We start from the raw sequence: 23356 nt of genomic DNA, 5'->3' as shown, positions 1-23356 counted from the left end.
AGTGGGACGAGAGGATGTTAACAGCTGAGCGCCACTATTGCGCTGCACCAGCCTCACCGGGAGCTGACTCTGATAGGGACCACCTGTGAGCAAAGAGGTCTTCTTCCCCACTGAGAATGAGGTGGGCGGTCACGTATGGTGGCTCTGGAAAGGGTGCACTGCAGCTGGTGAGGTGGGGAAGAGGCTGAGCATCTGGGAGGCCTCAAATCACATAGGCTTGGGCACTAACCAGCCCCTCAGGGCCAGGTACTTGGGGACACCTCCACAGAACGTGCCTGCACTCCAGAGCCCCACTGCTGAAGTTAGGGGCCAAAAGACAGAGTGGAAGAGAATTCTGAAGAACATGGGCTCCTTCCTCAGGTCATGGAGCATCTGGGTCCATTAAAAATGAGCCACATAATATTATTTTACATTTTCCAGTAGCCACGTTAAACCAAATAAAAAGAAACAGGGGAAATTAATTTTAATGCTATATTTTATTTCACCAAATAGACCCAAAATATCATTTAAACAGGTAATTGATATAAAAATTGAGAAATTTTAGATTGTTTTTGTACTACACCTTGAGCTCTGGTGTGTGTTTTGCACGTATGGCCCATCTCAGTTGGGATGAGCCACATTCAAGTGCTCAGGACCACATGCGACAGGGCTACCACTGCCTCCAGGTCTAGAGAACAGAAAGGTTCTCTGAGGAGCTGGAATCCTGGCTCCTGTGGGCAATGTTTAGGTGAAGAGAAGTCACTAAGCCTGCCCCAGGGGATATTTCACATGTGACCACCCCCTTAAAGATGTGCTAATGTCTAGCCTTCTAATACCATTATGTGGCCTCACCAAACCTTCCCAGATTTCCTCACTGCAGCCCTGAGGCAGTCTCTCCTCCACACGCACATTAAGAGGATATATGGAAGTGAATGGAACACTATCTGTGCCTGGGATTGCATTGTGAATTGGAACATAATCCATCTAGTGGAGATAGCATTCTGTTCCCTGACTTAGTTTTGAGCTGCTGATTTCTTAGCCAGTGCCCCAAAAGCCCACTGAAAAGATGTTAGCTGAAATGCCCATCTTTAAACTGAGATAAAGACACTTCATGATGATAGGTACTATAATGCCACATAGATAAATAGATAATAAAATTCTGGAAGGTGGTGTGGGGGGGAAGCACTTATAGATAAACATGGTATATTCTCATTTTGAAATTCCATAACAAAATCTAAATTTGAGCGGGCTGTGCATTTAGGAGCAGTGAAGCAGTTCTGATACATTGGGTGATGGAGGCAGGGGTGGGGTGGGGATAGAGATGAGGAGTCTTGTATTCAAAATAAAACTTAGCAAGCCCTGGCCAATGTGGTTCAGTTGGTTGGAGCATTGACCCATGGACTGAAAGGTTTTGGGTTCAATTCCCAGTCAGGGCACATACCTAGGTTTTAGGTTCAGTCCCAGGCAGGGTGTATGCCAGAGGCAGCCAATTGATGTTTCTCTCTCACAATGATGTTTCTCTCTCGGTCTCTCTCTCCCTTTCCCTTTCTCTAGAATCAATTAATGAGCATGTCCTCCACTGAGGATTAAAATAAATGAATAATAAAATAAAATTTAGCAAAAGTAAAACAAAGTCCAAGTTTACCAGCAACAAAGCTTTATTCTAATTTGTAAAGCAACACTGAAGAGAAAATTTACAATTTGTGAAAAATTTTACTACCTCAGTCATATGATCTCTCCAAAGAACTAATTTGAATACTGAGGCCTGATGGCCATCACATGAAAGGCCGATGGAGTTTCATCTGGGCCACTGCACATGTAAGAAATCTTCCCTAGTAGTGTCCTGCTATGCAATTACTTAAGAATGCCTAGGGTAGCTGTCTGTCATCATAAGTTGCTCTCTGCCTTCAGATTTTTGGTCATTTTATTATACATTAACAAATACATCAGAAGAGAAGAAAAAAATACTTCTACTTGTTAGTAACTATGGTTAAAAAAAAAAAGGCCACAGGGGAGGTGTTTTTAATGACTGAATAAAATTAAAATTGGCATTATCTAAGTGTTTTCAGATACCTATCCCATCCCATTCACATGTCAGATGGTAAGCTAAAATTAAGGGCGTGCTTTATTGAACTAGAAATTTTATGTTATAAAATACTACCTGTAATATGTGGCCATAGACTGGGACATAGAATTCTTTACAAACAGGTGTTTTATTTTAATAGGATTTGTCTTATTTTAAAGTCCTTATAATTCTCAGGATGAGGTAGGACTGATAAAATCATCCTAATTTTATAGATAAAGAAACTCATCTTAAAAGCTACAATGTCTTCTTAACTAGCACTTACACATGAGTGGGCATATTTTGGGGGGAAAAGGAGAGGAGGAATTATGCTGAAGGCTAATAAATCCCCATAGCCCCAAATATGGGTCATGTAACATTTTTCCACCATAATGGCAAAGGTTCTTGTCCTCAGCAAAGACCAAATTTGTCAAATGAGATGGTCAAAGAAGGCCATGACAAATCAGTTATTTCAATCATGTAGCATTTTGCATAAGGCACAGAGCAACATTGGCTAACACTCCTAAGAATCATACTGCATTTCTGGGAAAATTTAAAAAGCGCCAAGTAGATGTTTTTGTTTGACAAAAATATTTGGATTCTTCTAACTGAAACAAGTGATCTTTTCCATCTACTTTTAAATTCTTGGATTTCATCCTTGCTTATATGGTTAATTATGACAAAGAAGGCAAGGATATACAAGGGGGTAAGGATAGTCTTTTCAATAAGTTATGTTGAGAAAACTGGACAGAGACATGCAAAAATAAGGCTGTATCATTTTCTTACACCATATAAAAAAGTAAAAATGATTTAAATACTTAAATATAGGATTTGAAATCATAAAACTCTTCAAAGAAAACTGGCAGTAAACTATGTGACATTTCTCTTAGTAATATTATTTTCTGATATATCTCCTTGGGCAAGGATAACAAAAGAAAGAGTAAACACATTAAACTATATTAAACTAAAAAGTTTTTGCACAGCAAAGGAAACCATCACCAAGAGGAAAAGGCAACCTACTGAATGGGAGAACATATTCACAAATGATACATTTGACAGGGGGTTAGTATCCAAAATATATAAGGAACTCAGACAACTTAACTCCCAAAAAAATAAAAAATCTAATTAAATAATGTGTAGAGGACCTAACTAGACACTTTTCCAATGAGGACATACAGATAGCCAACAGACATATGAAAAGATGCTCAACATCACTAATCATTAAGGAAATGCAAAATAAAATCACAACAAGATATCATTTCACACCTGTTAGAATGGTTGCCATTAAAAAAAAAAGATCAGCCGAAACTGGTTTGGCTCAGTGGATAGAGCGTTGGCCTGCGGACTGAAGGGTCCTGGGTTCGATTCCGGTCAAGGTCATGTACCTTGGTTGCGGGCATATCCCCAGTGGGGGATGTGCAGGAGGCAGCTGATCGATGTTTCTCTCTCATCGATGTTTCTAACTCTCTATCCCTCTCCCTTCCTCTCTGTAAAAAATCAATTAAAAGTAAAAAAAAAAAAGATCAACAAACAACAAGTGTTGGCAAGGATGTGGAGAAAGGGGAATGCTTGTGCACTGTTGGTGGACTTGTAAATTGGTGCAGCCACTGTGGAAAACAGTATGGAGGTTCTTAAAAAAATTAAAATTAGAGCTGCCATATGACCCAACAATTCCACTTCTGAGTATTTATCTGAAGAAAACAAAAACACTAATTCAAAAAGATATGTGCAACCCTATGTTTACTGCAGTATTATTTATAGTAGCCAAGATATGGAAGCAACCAATTGATAGATAAATGGATAAAAAAGTTGTGGTACATATATACAATGGAATATTACTCAGCAATAGAAAAGAATAAAATATTGCCACTGTGACAGCATGCATGGACCTAGATGGTATTATGCTAAATGAAATAAGTCAGATAGAGAAAGACAAATACCATATTATTTCATTTACATGTGAAATCTAAAAATAACAACAACAAAAACAAATGAATACCGAAAACAAAACAGAGACAGTCCTACAGATATAGAAAACAAGCTGATGGTTAACAAAGGGGATGGGAGATTGGGAAAATGGGTAAAATAAATAAATAAGAATCACCACAAGGTTCAAACCTATTTCAAAACAAGTAAAAAGAAGCTGAAAGAAATATTGACATTTTGAACTCTGAAAAGGGAGATGTTTAGATGACATCTCTCCTTATGGAAAAGTAAATAAATAAATACACCCTTGGATTTCAAAATAAAAAACAGAGAAGCAGGGTGGGGAACCATCCCGCTGGGGCAAACTGGAAGGAGGAGGGGCCTGGCTCAGGAGGTCAGATTGGGGTCCTAGGGTAGTGGGGTAACACTCATCTCAGGGGGCACAGTTTCAGCTTACTGTGAAAAGGTCTGAATTAATGAGTTAAGGTTCCCCCAGTCTGTGGTTTATGATACAGACCTTTGGATAACTACCTCAACTCACCTGATCATTTTTAAATACATAATTGATAATCCCCAGCCCCTGAAGAAAGTGTCTGAAACAGAGATGCCAAGGGTTCTCCTGGCCTGTTTGTGTCATAGTTGAGATGATGAAATTGTGTTCGAGGAAAATCACTGTTGCTGTCATTGGGGACCTGCCCTGGCTTTATGAAACAGAGAAGGCTCTCAAGGTATCTTAAGGTGAAAGGATGGAGAGGCCCAAACGCCTGCAGAATGCTGTTGCCCAAACTGAGTCGCCTGGGATTTCAAAATCAGAACTTAGGGGCCTTTAAAGAAACAGAGTTAATGAGTGGACTTTTAGGGGTGGGTGTTGAGAAAGTGAAAACTGTTAATTTATGTGTACTAAAGTTTCATAAATGGTGTGGTAGTGAAAACAGATAAAAATGGGAAGAAGGGCAAGGAATTTGGAAGGTGAAATGTGGGCAGTAGTTTATTTAATCAACTTGCATATCTTTTCTTTCAAGGTTAATAAAGAGCAATGAGGATTATTTGGGTGAATGCCTATTATTTTAGGAGAGAGTACAGAGCACAAATGCTATGGTCTCTTACAAGATTTTTCAAGGTGTCTGCACCAACTTTAGAATAATTCATTGACTCACCTCATCACAGTAAGGGGCCCAGTATGTTGTTATATGGATAATTTGATATAGTAGTTTATGTAATTTCTATAAAGACAGTCATTTAAAATATACTACAAGATCTTGATTTTTCAGGAAACTTCTAGATAATATTTTGTAAAATCTTCTGGTATAATAATTTGCAGGGTCAATTTGATCTTTTCTGAATATGCAAATTTTCATTATCCATCAACCTAGTATTTTTTCATGCTCCGAGGATTCCAAATTAATAATGAATGCCTGCCCTGCCCTGGTGGCTCAGTTGGGTGGAGCATCAGCCCGTACACCAAAAGGGTTGCGGGTTCCATCTCTAGTCAGGGCATGTGTAGGAAGCAACCAAGTGACACTTCCATCGGTGTTTCTCTCCCACATCAATGTTTCTCTCTCCCTTCCTCTCTCTAAACATATCCTCCTGTGAGAATTAAAAAACAAACAAACAAACACCTGCCACTTGCCTGACTCCTCACCTGGGCACCAGAAGTCCCGATCCAAGTTCTTCTCCCTTCCTGGTTCCAGATGCCCATTTTCTTCCAGTGAGAGTGCGCTCTTGGAGATAGAGAATGTATTTCCCACCTTCCGGGCCAGGTCCCCAGTGGTCAGAGACACCAGGCCTCTTGGCTGAGCTCCTGGGCCCCTCTCAGCCTTCAGTTCCTCAGCATCCTCCACGGAGTCAGTGCTCCAGGAGCTCAGGAGCCTCATCCGAGACATGGAGCTCACCTCTTTCATCCTCATCAAGCGGTCAGTGTCGGCTCGCCTGGGGGGGGAAGCCAGTTTCTCTTGTAAACTTTCAATCACTTTGGAAGTACTTCTGAGCCTCTTTTCTGAGCCTGCCACACTTGGAGCCCTTTCTATAAAATGGAACAAAGTGGACCTGAAGGATGGTTCTGTCCCCATGCCCTTGTGATTGAAGGACTCCAAGTCACTGGGCTGAGACTCTGGGTCAGTGGCCTTGCTGGGGACGACCCTGTCCACACCAGAGAGTTCAGAAGTCCTTGGAGCCTGCGGGGCACTGTCCCTTTCCCCTACGAACAGAGGGCTTTTGGTCCAGCCACACTTTCTCCTGCCATAAAAGGCATCATTGGAAACTGTGGGCTCATCCGGCTGTGCTGGACTGGACACTGGTTCCTCCCTAGGGGACACCAACCTTCGGGCACTGCCATCAGGCTCAGAGGGCTGGTTATGTCCTGTTCTCCTGGTGCCCGGCAACAGGGACTCCACGGCCACCTCGATGCCCAGTATCCTCGCAGCCCTCATTTGAAGGGACTCATTTGGGGGGATTTCTATTGCACTCTTGTCACCTGAAGACCCATCTAACTTACTGGCACTCCACTCTTGTGCTGGAGTCAGCCCCACGGACCTCAAGTCTGGTACCGAGAGTCCGAAAGGTTTGCTGGCAAGAGAGAGGGGGCCCACCGTGCTCCTCTCCTCCCCACCACCAGGTGTGGGAGGGGCTGCTTGGCTGGGCTCCACAGACTTTACAGCACTGGGGAGCTCCTGCCCTTCCTGGGGCTCTCTCAGTTCAGCTGAAGCAGATGAGGACACAGTGTCACGTGACCTAGAAGATGTTATTCTTTTCACAGGTCTTGGGCTGACTGCTAGCTCTTTTATTCTTGTCCCGACATCTTGGTTTCTCCTCTCTGTAATCAAGCTTCCCCGTGTTGACAGCAACGCTTCACCTCTGCTGTCCTCCACCTGCAAGGGGCCCAGGTACTGAGGACGAGCACCCTGGTGGCAGGTGGCAGGCTTCTGCTCCTCACTCCAACTCTCAGACTTACTCTTAACTCTTCCCGACCTAAACACAGGCTCCTCCGGCACCACCCCCCTTGGCGGTTCCTTCCCTCTCCTTTCCTGGCTCTCCCCAGTGAAGCCCAGATTCCTGAGTGTGCAGCCAGCATGGCCTTCTGGCTGCCATCCTGTCTCACTGCTCTCATTGCTACTGCTGCTCTGACTGCTCTCTTCCTCTTCCTGAAGCTCCTTATTAAAACTTTCTAACTGACTTATCAAATCCCATGGACGACGGCTAACTGGCTTTAAAAGAAATTGACCAAACAGCTGTTGACTATTGCATGGACCTGTGGTTGCCCCCTTCACCACCTCGCCTCTGGACACAGGACTGGGTGCACGTCCACGGTCATCCATGCAGGGCTGACTCTGGTCCACTGTTGGCATAGGTGCCTGGTTTCTGAGTAAGGAAGTCCTTGAAAAAGCACTGTAGCTAGAAGGGTTGAGGGACACTTGACCTTTTAGATGATGAACACTTGGCTTCTGGTTCTGGTCACTGGAAGCTAATGTTGTGTGCATCTGAGCTTCGGAGGCAGGAGGGTCCAGAAAATTTGGAGTCAGCACTGCATTAGGTGACCCTCCTGACTTAGCAGGGAGGGGCTGCGGGCTTTTGGATTCTTCTGTGAAAGTGGTTTGTGTTTGCTGATCTTTGTACTGGTGCCCTGGCCACGAGCCAGAATACTGGAGTACTCTGTGTTTCATGGGGTGAATGAATCTGAGGTCATCTGTTTGTTTGTCTTCTTCTGGTTCCCCCAGATCTTGTTTTTGAAACTCTGTTCTCCCAGCCATGCTTCCTGTGAGAGCTTGCAGCTCCAGGTCGGTGGAAGACATGCTCAGCAGACTTTGTTCTTGCAGAGCTGGGCTCTTATCAAGCCCATGCTTCTTATCAGCACTCTGTTTTAAGTCATTGTTGTTCCTATCTATATCTGGCAGATGTGATTCTGATTTCACTGGGATAGAAACCAAACAAAATATCGTCTCGTTCATTTTTTTCTTTGAACTTTTCTTGGTCTTAATCCCAGTTTCAAACTTTTTGAGCTTGGTTTGGGTTTCACAGGTACTCTTGCCCTGTGGGTTTGGGGAGGAGACTTGGCTTTCTGCTTGTCCATGTTGGCTGCCTCTCACGTCAGGCCACTGTCCTCTCATAACACAGTGGTCTCTCTGGTCAGGAAAGCCACCATTTTCTCCATCCCTGGGGAGCTGGCCCCACAGCCATGGGGGACTGGGATTGGCAAGGACAGGGGCTCTCTCTCTCTCTGATGCTGGCATGATGCTCTGTGGGTTTAAAACGGCACCATCATGATGCATGCTTCCATGAGCTGGCTCTGGGGCAGAGACTGGACCAGAGCTATACAATTTCTCATCTACCTTTGTTTTGTCACAGAAACCCTGGGGTTGGGCCAGTTTAATATGTCGGATCCGTGGATCGTCAAAGGGAATATACTGAACAGAGCCATCGTAAGCAGTGATGGGATGGGGCTGTTTCAGGAACTCATTTCCAGTCCCAAGGGAACCAGAAGGAAGCTGAAAGCTGGCAGCAGCCTCCTCAATTGGATGACGGCGACCATCATACACATGCCTGGGGGCCACATCCTCCACATAGGGGTTTGTGATGTGCTGGGGTGGTGACCTATACGATGGCGGAGGCACGTACACTGGAGGCTCCAAACCAGAGTCGGGCAGGCAGACCTCCTGCCTGTAGGAAACACTCAGGTCTGCCTGTTGGCTGTCCAGATGGTCGCTGTTTTCCACTCCCGCCCTGGAGTGTTGGTGGGAGTCATAGGAGGGAGGCTTGAGGGGTCTCCCAAATTTTGGCCATGGTAAGGAGATAGAGGAGCCACCCTTCTCAGGGTTCCTTGTGGATTCCAAATTCGGTGCACAATCTGGAGGAAAAAATGGCATTCTAGAAACATCTGTTAAATACCCATCACTTAACGGAATTTCCATGCAACTCAGGCTCTTAGGGGAGAGAACTCTAGGCAGTGACTGGGATTTCCCTTTGCTTTGAGAATTTAACACCTGTTCTCCTCGCATGAATGGGTACAGATCTTGAAACCGTTTCTCCCCATCACCATCAGACATCTGTCTTCCTAATTTCCTTGTATGGTTCCAGCTTTCCAGGCTTACATTCTGCCACTTGTCAGGGCCCCCCATTCTCAGCTCTTCTTCCCAAACCACCTTCTTCATCACATTCTCTGTCCTTCCTCCAACTTCCCATGAACCCTCTCTCGTGTGGATGGGCAGACTGTGGGCTTGGGCCACTTCTCTGACCTCCAGGTCTTCTCGGTCTCTCGGAGCCAGCAAGCCACCGACCTCCTGTCCTCTTCTCCAATAGGCATGGTTGTGACCACTTTGGTGCTGAGAGAACCACGCCAGCCTGGGTTGATGATAAAACCTATAAAATAAGAGGCACAGAAGTTACACCAAGGGAGGAAGCACACACTGCTTCTGTGACTGGTGATCCAAGTCAAATGTGGAACAGTACTTTTGAAAAATAGATTCCCCGCTAGAGTACTTGTCAACTTTAAAGAAAACACATCCCACTAATTATGGCTGGAAGGCAGTCACATGTTTTGCCATCCAAGGGCCTAGGAATGACAGCAACAGGCTGCCCACAGACATCAGGCCACTGGTTATACTTGAAAGATGTCAAGGCCCTTATAACTTTGAATGCCCAAGGGAACAAGGATAAACCTGAGGGCATTGATTCTCAAGTGTGGTCTTGGGCCACTGGGAGTCCATTCCCAGCTCAGTCCAGACCACTGAGTTCTGGGTGAACAAGTCTGAGAACCTGCTTTTCACAGCCCCACCCTGTCGCAGTGGTTCTTAAACTTCAATGTGTAACAGGAATCCAAGAAGGTTACTAAGACACAGGCTTCTGAGTCCCATCCCCAGTTTCTGATTTAGCAGGCCTGATGAGGTGCCACAAGGTACATTTTTAATTATTATTTAAGTTTCAGGTGTATAACATTATAATTTGACATCTATATACACTACAAACTATCACTTCCAAAAGTTTAATCATTATCCATCGCCATATAATTGATTGATCCCCTTCACACCTTTGGCTCACCCGCAACCCTCTTCTCTTCTGGTAACCACCGACCTATTCTCTGTATCTATCAGTTGGTTTTTGTTTTCTCTTGTTTGTATATAGAAACATTGGAATACTACTGAGCCATAAAAGAAAAATAAAATATTTTATTTGGGACAACATGAATGAATCTTGAGGGTATAATGCTAAGTGAAATTAGTTAGAAAAAGGCAGACACCACATGCTCTCCCTCATATGTGAACCATAGTGATCATTTCTAATGGGCCCCAGGTGATGCTGGCACTGTTGGTCCCAGCACCCCACTCTCAGAATCATCACTGCCTGTGGTTGTCAACCATGACTGTGTATTAGAATCTGGAGGGACTTCATAGCTTCTGATGCTCAGGCAGTATCCCAGCTCCACCACGTTAGAATGGTGGAGGCCTGAGGGGAACTAGACATCAGCGTTTTTCCAGGTCCCCCAGGGATTCCCAGTGTGTGGCTGAGACAGAACCACGGCTCTAGATCAGTTCCCACACTTCCCTCATGTGGGCTCAGTAAAGACACACATTACCAAATCTCTCCCCCTGGAAGTCAATGGCTTAGGATTCAGGTGGCAGTGTGTATTTTAAAATCCTTATTGGAGGATATGTTTTCATTGATTTTTAGAGAGAAAACAAAGGAGAGCAAAGCATCAATATGAAAAAAAATATCTATCAGTTGCCTCCCATATGCGCTCTGACCAGGGATTAAATCTGCAACCTAGGCATGTGCCCTGAACTGGAATTGAACCCGCAACCTTCTGGTGTACAGGATGATGCTTCAACCAAACTCCCCTGGAAAGTACTCCAGGGGAGTCTTTCCTTCAGACATGTGAGAAATACTTCCAGGGCTGACTCTGTTCATGGGCAGAACTATCTACCAGGCAGGAAGTGGTAGCACAGTCTGGCATAAATGCCAGCCTAACTCCAGGTTGCCGTTCACCACCTGGCTGTACATTAGAATTTCCTTGTGAGCCTTTGAAAACTGTCAATGCCCAGGGCCCACCCCCTTATATTTGGATCGAATCAGTTTAGTGAAGAGTCCAAGACCAGTATATTTTAATATCTCCTCAAATGAGTCTACCATGCATCCAAAGTTTAAAATCACTGTTCAGCCCTAGCCGGTTTGGCTCAGTGAATAGAGTGTTGGCCCGCAGACCAAAAGGTCCTGGGTTGGATTCCAGTCAAGGGCACATACCTAGGTTGTAGGCTCCTCTCTAGCCCTGGCCCTGGTCGGGGCTCATGCAGGAGGCAACCAATCAATGTGTTTCTCTCACATCGATATTTCTCTCTGTCTTTCCCTCTCTCTTCCATTCTCCCTAAAAATCAATGGGAAAATATCCTTGGGTGAGGATTTAAAAAAATAAAATAAAATAAGATCACTGTTCAAATGCAGCTGAAGAAAAAATCTGAACACAATTATACTGTACAGAAATATTAAGTGACTGCCTACAAACCACCAGAAATTAGGACTTTTATACAGAAAAACCATTAACTGAAAGGAATTTTGGGGCACTCAATTATTTTGATCAACCATAGGTCAAGCAGAAAAAGTTTCAACTCTAAAACTGTTGTTTGCTTTTTAAATTATGAAAGTAATATGTATTCATTGTTGAAATTTTGGAAAAATATGGGAAAGTAAATTACCAAACACTACTTACAACCTTTCTACCAAGAGACAGTTATTTTGATACCTTCTAGTCTGTGTGTGTGCAAGGATGTGGATTTTCAAATAGCCTTAGCTTTCTACTAGGCCAGTGGTCGGCAAACTGTGGCTCACGAGCCACATGCGGCTCTTTGGCCCCTTGAGTGTGGCTCTTCCACAAAATACCGACTTCTGCGCATGGGCCACGGAGTTTCAATCGCAGTGTACGTGCACGCCCGCACGTGCACGCCCGCACGTGCACGAGCCGCATGTGGCTCGCGAGCTACAGTTTGCCGTCCACTGTCTAGGCATCTGTTTTATGTGAACATTTCTTACCACTTGTAGTACAAACAACTAAACATAGCTGCTACTATGTGCTAGGTTCATACTAAGTGTGTTGTAGACATAAACTCACTTAAGCTTCACCAGCACTCCTCTGAGGTAGGACTACCCTCATTCCTATTTTACAAAGGAGGAAACTGAGGCACAAAAGTTAATTTGTCTAACATCGATTGGGCATTTATGCTGTGTCAAGCACTCTGCAAAACATGCCAAATGAATTCTTTCATTAACTCTATAACCACCATTATTTCTCCCTTTTATATATATAAGGAAACTGAGGCACAGAGAGATTAAACAACTCTCCCAAATCACACAGCTTGTAAGTAGAGGGGGGGAAAGAATTCAAACCCAAGAAGTGTGATCATAAAGCCCATTCAGTTAGCCACTCTGTTTTACTTCTTCCAATATAATGAAAAATTCCTCAAGTGCATAATTTTAATGGGTTTGTATTCTATCATATGTCCATGATTTACTTAACCACTGTTGGACATCTATGTAGATTACATTCTAAAGCACTTTGGGAAAATTATTGTTCACAAACACTAAGCATGTGTCAGATTATTACTTAGAATGAATCCTTAGAAAAGGAATGAGTAGCAGAGCAGGGGCATTATGTTATTCCCATTGTCAAATCTGACCTTAGATTAGCCACTCCCCTTTATCTTCCCTCAGGTGGTGCGGAGGACCGCTGGCCTTGCTGAACCTTTCCCATCTCTGGTTATTACAATCTTTTCTTTTTTATTATTAAGTAAGTGAAAATAACTTCTCATTGGTGTTAATTTGCATTTCTTTGATCATTAGTAAGGCTCATTTTTTGTCATGTGTCTACATGTAATTTGTAGTTTCAAAAAATTTCTACAACACAGTCCACTTTTCAGCTGATAGCACGGTAGAGTGAAGCTGACAGGGAATAGGGAGAGGCTACTAGGCCACGAGTTCTGTGCAACCACAGCACATAAAGGCCCAGGAATGGTGCAGCTGAGGGGAGTGGGCTGGAGTAGGTCTATTCCCAGCATATAAGCAGAAGGCTGCTGTTCTGCAGGAGCCTAAATGGTAAATGACTAGTAAAAATCTATTATTATTATTATTATTATTATTATTATTATTTTGTAATTACTTCTTTGCCTTAAAAAGTGAGGGAGTTCTTCAAATCCTATCTCCATTACCACCCCCAATAATCTGTTAAGCATCCACTTAAAGCAAGGCTGAATTATGGGTTGAAAAAGTAGAAAATATTTAAAATCAACTTGAAAGAAAGCATTTGCCACTGAGCAACCTAAATGCTTCTGCATTTACTGGCATACACAGTGCAAGCTGTCTTAACAGTGGGCCTGGCTAAAGGTCAATTTCTTTATTGCTTTTGTTGTCATCAAAATCAGGTTTTGAACATTTAGGTTTTTGGGTACTTAGCAGATCACTTCATGGGTCGGGTTCTATAAGGATTAGTCATTGTATCGCAGCAGGGAGAGGGGCTTGCACATTTCTCCCCCCACACACACCCCTCCCCACTCAGATGAGCCAGCAATCACAGTCCAAAGCTCTGGAAGCCACGGTCCCTTCCCTTAAGAAATCCTCTGTGACTCTCACCCATAGCCTGAGAAACACTGTAGAAGATGAACTATTTAAAAGTCCTCAACACCTACTGGCTATAGGGTCTTAGACTCCATGCAAGTCCAAAGGCAAGACAAAAACTAGAACTTAGTAAGTTCAATTGTCACAGATCCAAACAAGAGAGAGTGAAATAAATCATTAGGGAGTATGTGGTTGACGCCCTCCATCAGAGTCTCCTTTCTTGCCTCTGTCCTTCAGCTGGCGGTGAGTGGGCTCTGTACACCACACAGCTTTAATGAGCACCATTCGTGCTCCTTACGCTCTCACAAACATTTTGCTGGGTTACACGACTTTATAAAAAAAACCACATTGCGTGGCTTCTGCTCATTTTCTCAGTGGGTATTCTGGTTTCTCGGTAAACACGTGGTGGACCTAAATGCCAAGAGGTGGCTGAAATCCCAAGGTGGTACTTGTCTATCTGTGTGCCATGAGCATAATCAGAAGACAAAGAGACATAAATAGGACAAGAATATAAACAGACTGCAACTACCAGCACAAGTAATGTGGCAGTTTTCTTCCCTCCCCCAATCTGACATTGTCACCTTAACTTTGTCAAAACTACCATATACAACTCATCAAAATGGCTAAGCATCTGGATTAAACTTTTTCTATTTGCACAATGCACCGAAATCCCAATTTAAGGAAAACATAGGTTATCTGGGAAGTTTAAAATAATCTACTTAAAAAATAGTTCACATGACATAGAAAACTATAAAGCGTTTATTTAAATTAATAAATATCTATTTTGTACCTAGTATGACCCTGGCTTGGACAGGCACAAGAGAATCCCACATGGTGACAGTTCTGATAAATTTCTCCTTCAGATAAGTTACCAAGGGTAGATATTTATTGGCTTTGATATATAATGTCTATTACCAGCTAAAATGTGTGCTACCTCAGATGGCTTCAAAACCAAGAATACTTTTTTCTAATATCTTTGAGGAAATATGATCAAATAAAATTCTTCTTTTTAAAAAATGAGACTAATAATTTACATTTAAAAATATTAACAATGGCACATTTTACAAAAACACAGTAATACAGGGTGGGAAAAAGATAAGGAAAGCAGAGTGGAATGCGATAGCCCAAATAAATTGTGTTGACAAGTTCAATGAGACAAACAAGGTCTTTATACAGAATTCCTGGGAGAACAGGACAGAGAGAGACAGAAGTTACACTTGCGAACAACTCCGTGCTTTATCACAGAAAAGAGGCACGATACCAACAAACAACAGATAAAAACGGTTTGGAAAAATATGTGGAATATAAACATGTGAAAAACAACATGTCTAAAGGAAAAGAGGTAAACTTAGTCACTGAACATATAAAAGCTAATGATGAAAAAATTAGGAAACATTTCCGTTGGTTTACGTGACTCATTTCCAACCACAATATCGCCTTTCTTTTAAAAGTAAAAGCCTACTTAGAATGGCAATATTTGAATGACTTTAACCATGGTTTCACACACTCCAGGATTACCTTCTCAGTGGACTCCAAGATCCTTAGTTGCTGTACCAACTTGCTACATCTAGTTCTATGCCCAATTGCCGGTGGGCCTGGGATAGATGCCCTCCCTCCTCCATGAACAAAATCCTGAATCCAGTCCCCTTGGGCAGCCCCCAGAGTCTAATCAGCTGTGCTTCCCTGTGAGGTCTGGGTGGAGGGTGGGAGGCCCCACTAAAATGGTCCCAGGCCCAGTGACTTCTTGCAGCTGCAGGTCTGCCACCTAGCAGATGCTGGCACTGCCATCGCCTTCAAACCCTGGCATCATGTTCTGGACCAGGGTGGGCTGCAGCACTTCACTGCAGTCGTTCCTTCAGAAGGCGCTCCCCTCCAATGGGTCAGTATTACTCAGATGCACAATCTGAGCAGAAAGGTAGCACGTGCCACCTAAAGAACCTCACACTCAGAGAAGCTCTCTCCCTCTAGACAGGCAGAGGTGTTGAGCAACTCTTTAGAGTGACTCATATTCACCAGCCCCAGTGTTAGATGTCTGACATGTTTCTGTGACAGGGTCAGCTACCTATTGCTACAGAACTTGCTCTTAATGCTCTTTGTGCCGGAAGCCTGCTATTTGATTTTTCAGCACGCCTTGGTATATTCAATATACTATACTGTGTAAATAACCCTCTATATAAAACATCATCTGTGTACCATCATGATGTAAAGGCCTCCTCAAGCCTGTGGACAAGCTGAGGGTCATGTCAGACCAAGGGCACCGATCAGTGGAGACTACTGGACTTGCAGTTCACTGCAGGTAAAACCCAGGTGAAAGTTGGGGCAAATGCCTTTATTCCCTCCTTCAAGATGTGGGCCTCCTCATTTGAGTGCTTGGTGGCTGCACCTGCATTTACCACAGGCTACTAATCATCTTCTGACAAATCTCCAAGCTTTAGGGAGAAAGGGCTTATAGATAAGAGTGGAATGAAAAGACGGTGCCTGCGGTCAGGCCTGGGAGGTGGGAGGGGGAAACCCAGTGAGCATGTAGCCAACCCTCAAAGCCAGTCAAAGCTTGTGGCACTTGCACAAGGCTATGAGACAATAGGTGACCTCAAGCTTTCAATGCACCAGCAGGGAGCAGTGTGGCAATATTGCCGGGAAAGAGTGGGCATCTGCCCTGGGCGCTGGCCAGACGTCGTGGGCTCAAATGCCAACACACCACGTTCTAACTGTATGCCTTCTGCAACATACTCCACTTCTCTCTGCCTCTGATTCTTCATTTATATTAAAGAGATGTTAATAATTCCTTTCTTTTGAAGTTTGTTGAGATTAATGAAATAATACATTTAAACTGTTTAATAAAGTGTCTAATATAATAAATTCTTGTTTTTAGTTATTATTACTATTGTTAATCCAATGAAAATAAATTCTCAGTGGAGTACATAATTCTGAAACTCTTTTTCTCACATCATCCAAGGAAGAGGGTGAGGGGCACAGAGGAGAGAAGAGAACTGTTTGTCTCAACGTGGTGATTATTTTAGATCTGTATTGTCTTTCACTAAGTCGTAATCTATAGGCCTTCACAATCACAGGAAACAATGATATAGCTGACTGTCATAACAGACTCTGTCCCTCCGGTGCTGCCTGGTCTCTAAGGAAGAGCTACACCCGTTTCCATAATGATGATGTAGAACAAACCAATATTTAGTTTATGAAAACAAAGCAGGAAGAGCAAACTACATACGATTCACTGTCTCTCACATATATCCAATAGGTAAGGCAGATTATTTCAGTATTTTCCTATTTTCTCTTTAATAAGGATATATTATATTTTACGAAGTTAAAATATCTTCACTAGTATAGTCCATACACTGTCACCATAGACAATGAAAAAAAATCACATCCTAGTTTCTCACTTCCCTTTCATGTTTCTATCACCACCCCTCCCCTTTACATATTCATTCATTTATTCAATGAACATTTATGGAGTGTTCTCTGTGCCTCTGACCCTCTATTCTTTGGAAGGTAAGCTTAGAGCAGTGAAGAGCAGGGGAGGCAGCCGCCAGAGATGAGTAAACCAGAAAGCCTGAGGGTCTGTAAAGAACCAGTCCACATTCTCTCCCTAGACAGACAAGGACACTGCACCCCAGGGGCACTAACTAAAGCCCTGAGGTCCCACAGCTGGTACATGTCAGTGTGTCAGCTAGACTTGCGTCTAGGCTCTTTGTACTTTGTTAAGAACTCAGAGGGATGCAGTTGACCCTTGAACAACCCAGAGGCTGTGGGTGTCAATCCCTCAGTGCTCAAAAGTCTGAGTATATTTTTGACCTCCAGTCATCCCTTGGTATCTGCTGGGAATCACTTCCAGGACCCATGTGCATACCAAAGGTGGTCAAATCCCTTCTATACAATGGAGTAGAACAAGGCATACATTCAAATCTCTGCATCCACAGATCCCCAACTGCTAATGAAAAATACTGTTTTCCATCCACAGTTGGTTGAGCCAGCATTCACATCCATGTTGTTCAATGGTCAGCTGCAGTCATCTTTGAAACAAAGTGACTGGAACTGAAGACCCACTCGGTTCGTTTTTAGACCCATGTTTCATATTTTTACTATTCAGTGTCTCTCATTTGGGTATTTCCCAGCTGGCTAACTAATCCAATGCCCCCGCTAAAGAATAAACTCCACACTAATAATTCTCCTCTTGGTGAGGCCACTGCTACCAACAATACAAATGAAGCTCTAGGCTGCACTGCTGAAGTCTTCCCCTTCTAGAAGTGCTTCCTCATCACGGATCTCCCAGGAGTCTCATGTTCCAAGGGCCCGACCTGCTTCCTGCTGGGAAAAACTGATGACTGCAAAGCAACATAAGAGTGTGTGCAGGAGAGAGAACGAGGGTCCCGGCACTTGCGGGGGTTTACACTGCTTATGAACCAAAACAAAGCACCTCAGAAGAGGGCCTACAAAGAGACAATGGGAAAAACAGGCGATCTGAACCTTCATGTGTGCTCATGAGCACAACAGCTCAAACAATTCTGACTTTTCTCTGTGAAGAGGTCAAAATAACAACACCTAACACTTAGGATATGAAGCAAGCAGCTTAAAGACAAGTAATGCTTGTGGAAGTATGGTTTTATAAAGAGAAAGAGCTACATAGAAACAGATGTTAAACTTGCAGCATTCCTTTTTTGGAAAACCATTATAAGCAGGATATGATTTGAGAGCAGCTTAAAAAGCCTCTGAAAGTTAACTGTTTACTATATCCAGTAGCACTGGCTAGAATGGATGTTTACTGATCAAATGTAAACCTCCCAAGAGGAGACCCCAGGTCACCACCACATCAGAGACTCTCCTAGATTGCTCTGTCTCTAATTAGTTACAACTGCTGCTGATGGAAGAGATAATTACAAGTCATTCTCATGGTTAACTAACAAAATTTTTTACCAGAATTCCTGGGGCTAAGCAGAGAAGAACCTATTATGGTGTCACTTTTAGATTCAAATCTCTGCTTTGTTACTTTATTTTACAGTTTCCTCTAATTATAATATTTCAAAGGAAACATGAAGGAAACCGTGAATGCCTGATAACAGTCTTTTATATAGTTTAATGGTAGTTACAGCTACTTGGGTTTTAAGCAGCAGTTTCCTCCACATATAGATAACAGCTAGCTTTTCTCCTTTGTCTCCTCTTTTCCTCCTTAATCTGTGTGTGTGTGGGTGTGTGTGTGTTGGCAAGCAAGCTTTGGAACAAGATAGCATGTGCATAAATAGTTAAACTTAGTGCAAACTGATGGACTAAAAGAATACTTCTCATTATAATCTTTGAACACAGATGTAAATAGAAGCTTTCAGGAGCATCCTTTTTGTATTGCTGGAGAGAGGACAGAGATGCCACTTATAAGATGCACTCAATAAGTATCTGTTGTTGATTGTATGGCAAAAATAGGACATAATAAAACTCTGGCATTAAATGATTTGATCTATAGAATGCTGCCTGGGTGCTGTTTTACAGACACTCCTGGTTTTCCAGCCATGCACGTAGGATTACCATAGTGACCTCTGACATGGCCTGTGAGGGTTTTCTGTAGCATGTGAGGGACTTTCTTGCAAAGCCTTCAGGCAGTTTCAGCATCACAACCTGTTCATTGAGAAAACTTGGGAGTGGTTTAGCCTTTAGATGAGCTCTGTGGAGTCAATGATGCAAAGGGGAAATGCCAAGTCTTTAGAGCTCCTAAAAGAATTGTCTGTGAAGAGCACAGGGTTGAGGGTACATAGTTAGCACCCCCACCCAGCCTGAAAACTGCCCTCATCTATAGCCCCTTCACCCACAATGGATAAAGCTCAGACTCCCTTGTCCAACCTCCCTTCTGGAGTTAAACCATGATGTAGAAGCAAGAGGAGAACAAAAGTCACTGACTGTGAGCCCAAATTCCTGGGAAGAGTAACTGTCTGTGAAGGGAAGAGGCTGATCAGCAGAGGAGGGAGAATGCAGGGAGATGCAGACACAGCAACATTGTGGGACAGAGACCCAAAGAGTCTCCCAGGGGACAACTTCAACCCAGAGAGACATCAATGGACCAACCATGGCTCCCAGCTTCCTCATCCCCACATGGCATGAGGCCTGTGAGTCTGTTTCCTCCCTGTGGATGGTCCATGAGAGTCCCTATTACATTCTCACAACAACTGCCCCCTGTCCACTCAGGTGGGCTCAGCTTCCTGTACCTGCACACGTCACCAACAAGGGGAACTTTACCACCAGGACAAGTGGGCCTGCGGGAGTTTTTCTGAGTCTGTTATTTCCTCATCCCTACTTCCCTGCTCATCTCCCAAGAGTTAGTGGGTCCAAACGAAGCCATCAGCACTGCTACCTCAACTGTCCAGCACAGGAAGCTGGCATGCCTCCTTTCACAATGGAACCTCCCCAAAATAGCCTCACACAGCTCCTCTCCCTGGCAAAACCTTCTCCACCTCCCATCTCACATAGCCGATGGCCTGAAACACTCCGCACTTACACAACTGCCTTGCCATAAAAGGACTAGGTTTCATCCAATGTATTTCTGAAAGATGTTTGAGTGTTGAATAAATGCAAAAGTCTTTAACAGGAATTAGCAAAATCAGAGATGAATGAGAATGGTGTCAGCCCTCAGGAAGCTGACAATCCTGTGGACTAGGAGAAAGTGTTGGAAGAACACAGGGGAGGGTAACTTCAACTGGAGGAAGCTGAAAAAGTCAAACTGGTAAGGTGGGTTTCCGGGGAAGATGGGGAGGAGAGGGTTCTGGGGGCTTCTGGGCAGGGCTTAGAGAGTGGGGAGGATAAGGGAAAATGGCGGAGGCTTAGACGGACGTGTTGGTGCTTTATCCCGGAGCAGTTAGGGGCGAGCAGCTGAAACGGGTAACAATCAGCCCGATCAAGCTGGGGAGGTTCAGCTGAGAGACAGTCTGCAGCCAGGAAAGACAGAGAACTCCTAAAAAATGCGGATGGTTAGAGATTGAGGCTGAAACCTCCCCCTGGGCGCCAGCGCAGCGGCGAGACCGCGCCATCTTAGGGAGCTGTTACCGGCATCCAGAGATCGGCTACTAACCCGGCGGCTACTAACCCGGAGGCAACGACTCGCAAGCAACGCGACTGTAAGAGCCCAGAGGGGACCTGCACCCCTTCACGGAAAGCAGATTCAAGCAACAGCGGCCTCCTGATCACCACACGCTCTGCCTGGGGAACAGTTGCTGTGTGTGAAGCCTCCCTCCACCAGCCAGAAGAGCCACCACAGCTGTGAACAGCACCCACCAGAGGCCCTGCTATCAACAGAGGAGCCGCTGCTACCACAACCGCCCAAGGAGCAACCACAGCCCGAGGAGCCACTGCCACCCAGGGAGCAGCCACTGCCACCCAGGGTCCAGCCACTGAACGACTCAACAACTAGTCATGTCAGTGAGATCAAACATGGGTAGACAAAGAAACCCCCAAAGGAAAGAAAAGGAGGACTCGCCAGAAAAGCAGCTAAGTGAGACAGAGATATGCAACATGACGGAAAAAGAATTCAGAATAAGGTTCCTAGAGTACATGCACCGGATGTTCAAGAAGCAAGAAGAAACAGATGAAAAAATCAACTACTTATGCAAGAAGCTAGAAAGAAACAGATGAAAAAATCAACAACTTAAGTAAGTCCCAAGAAGAAATGAAGAGCGACATAGCTGCAATAAAAAACACCATTGAAAGTATCAACAGTAGACTGGGAGAAGCGGAGGACCGAATTAGTGAATTAGAAGACAAGGAAGCAAAACACACTCAAACTGTACTGCAAATGGAGAAAAAAATTAAAAGACAGGAGGAGAGCCTAAGGGAGCTTTGGGACAACATGAAACGAAACAACATACGAATAATAGGGGTGCCAGAACAACAGAAAGATGAACATGGATTAGAAAACCTATTCGAAGAAATAATATCAGAGAGTGGGGAGCACATGGTGCCCATGTGGCTGACACCCTGGAAATGGAAGAGGACATAGGAAAGACACATGTGGCTCAGAGGAGGAGGCCCGCAAGGTCTATGAAAGAGCTGGGGGTTGGCAACGCAGGCAATGGGGCCAGGAAGGCGCCTGGGCAGGGAGTCGCACAATCAGGTTCAGAGTCCATCATTTGTGCTTTACATGCTTGTAAAGTTACCAGCCCTGAGACGGCCAGTGCAACACACTGAATGTAGCTTTGGAAAACAATAGTTCTCTAGACTTCAGTTTGGATAAACAACTGTGTAAAATAAGAATGGACTCTTGGTCCTGGCTCCACTGCTTGAGCATAAGAGCTTTTTAGCAAGTTCAGTCAGTCCTTCACCTCTCCTCACAACAGAACTGTCATTCTCGGCCCACGTTGGGTGTTCGGTATCACGTGATCTAATGATTGTGGAAGCTCGAAGCACAGCCTCTTCAGCAAGTTAGGAAATACATATCCTGAATGTTTGGAAATCTGGGAAAGGCTCCATGTCTTTCCTCTTTTTTTTTTTTTTTTTTAAGTTTTACTCGATATAACCAGCCCTTACATACTTCTGTTCTAAGATGATGTTAAATATCAGGGGGGAGAACTAAATCCTGACCATTCTCACCGCACCCCAGATTATGGGCAATCCCAACTTCATTTATGTAGTAGCCCTGAGCACCGTACACAGAGAAGCAGAGTGATGTACATGTTTCTAATTGAGGGGTGAAAGGACGTATTCCTTACACAGCTCCACACAGGAAAGGGACGTAGCTGGGCTCTGAGAGCAGTTTCACATCCATTCGAGCTGTTGGGAAGGCAGAGGACAAGGAAGTGTGAAAGGACAGTCCAGCACTGAGCAACTGTGAAAGGCACGTAAAGGACTGAGTACCCCTTCCAAACAGGGCAGGCCTCACACGGCCCCATGCTGCTGCAGAGCGGCAGCAAGCAGCCAGCCTGACAGCTCCCCTCCACTGCTTCCAGTGGCCCGTGCCAAGTCACCAACATTCTCTGGGTTTCACGTTCTTTGGCTATAAAATAACAACACTGTCAGCATGCCTACATCACCATCCTGCCAGAATAAAACAAACCGACTCTGTCCAGCCCCTGGGTCTTCCAAATGACTATGATGGCCATCTTCCCTGGGAAGTCAGTGGAGTGCTAAGGACAGCCGCAGTGTGGGGACACACTCTAAGGTGGACCTCAGCCCACTAGAGAACCTACAGGAAGGAGAGCCCTTGTGACACTTCCCAGTCACCTTGATGGCTTGGAGTTGCACAGGACCATTCTGGACCTCACCGTCCCCCCACAGACCCAGAGGCCAGCCCAGCAGGGTCCTATGGGACAGGACAGGCTGCAGGGCCACTGCTGTATTCATCCAGTGACTCAAGGCTGGGACCTGGCCTGCTATCATTTATTTACCCAGATACAGAATTTATGGAAGCCAAAGTATTATTGGTTTAATTTTCCTTTTCCTTGTTTTTAATTTTTAAGCTGTTAACTATTAGCACCTATTTATTTTCTCCCAAAGCACATTTTTTTCTGATGAGAAAACCTTCTGCCCACCTTCCTGTTCATCTCCTGTTTTCAGTTCTCTATTGACTACTTAAAAACAAGCCAACAAACAAAAGACATCATTTCATTACAACCCAACTCAGCTGGTCTCTGAGGCTTTAGGCACTGGCACAGATATCTGTAAGCATGTACTATGCATTTTCTCTCTCTCTCTCTCTCTTTTTAAAATTTATCTTTATTGTTGAAAGTATTACAGATGTCTCCTTTGCTTTTTTCCCATTGACCCCCTCCACCCTGCACCCCCTCCTCCTGTCCTTCACTACACTATTGTCTG

The 23356-nt window shown here is 44.2% G+C and overlaps 1 protein-coding gene across 3 annotated transcripts in view; it reads right to left on the bottom strand.

Annotated features, from left to right (window-relative positions):
- The window catches only part of JCAD (junctional cadherin 5 associated), a 49780-nt gene that overhangs the window by 5458 nt on the left and 20966 nt on the right, over window positions 1-23356 (bottom strand). For 2 of the 3 annotated variants that reach the window (XM_014453941.2, XM_023752191.1), the window contains exon 3: window positions 5598-9319. In XM_014453941.2, coding sequence (XP_014309427.1) covers window positions 5598-9319 — 3722 coding nt within the window. The remainder of the gene's footprint in view (window positions 1-5597; window positions 9320-23356) is intronic. The other variant, XM_006086648.3, reaches the window with a different exon arrangement.

The sequence above is a fragment of the Myotis lucifugus genome, unplaced genomic scaffold, assembly GCF_000147115.1.
Source record: "Myotis lucifugus unplaced genomic scaffold, Myoluc2.0 scaffold_29, whole genome shotgun sequence".
Lineage (NCBI taxonomy): Eukaryota > Metazoa > Chordata > Mammalia > Chiroptera > Vespertilionidae > Myotis > Myotis lucifugus.
This window is presented reverse-complemented; position numbering and strand designations above follow the sequence as displayed.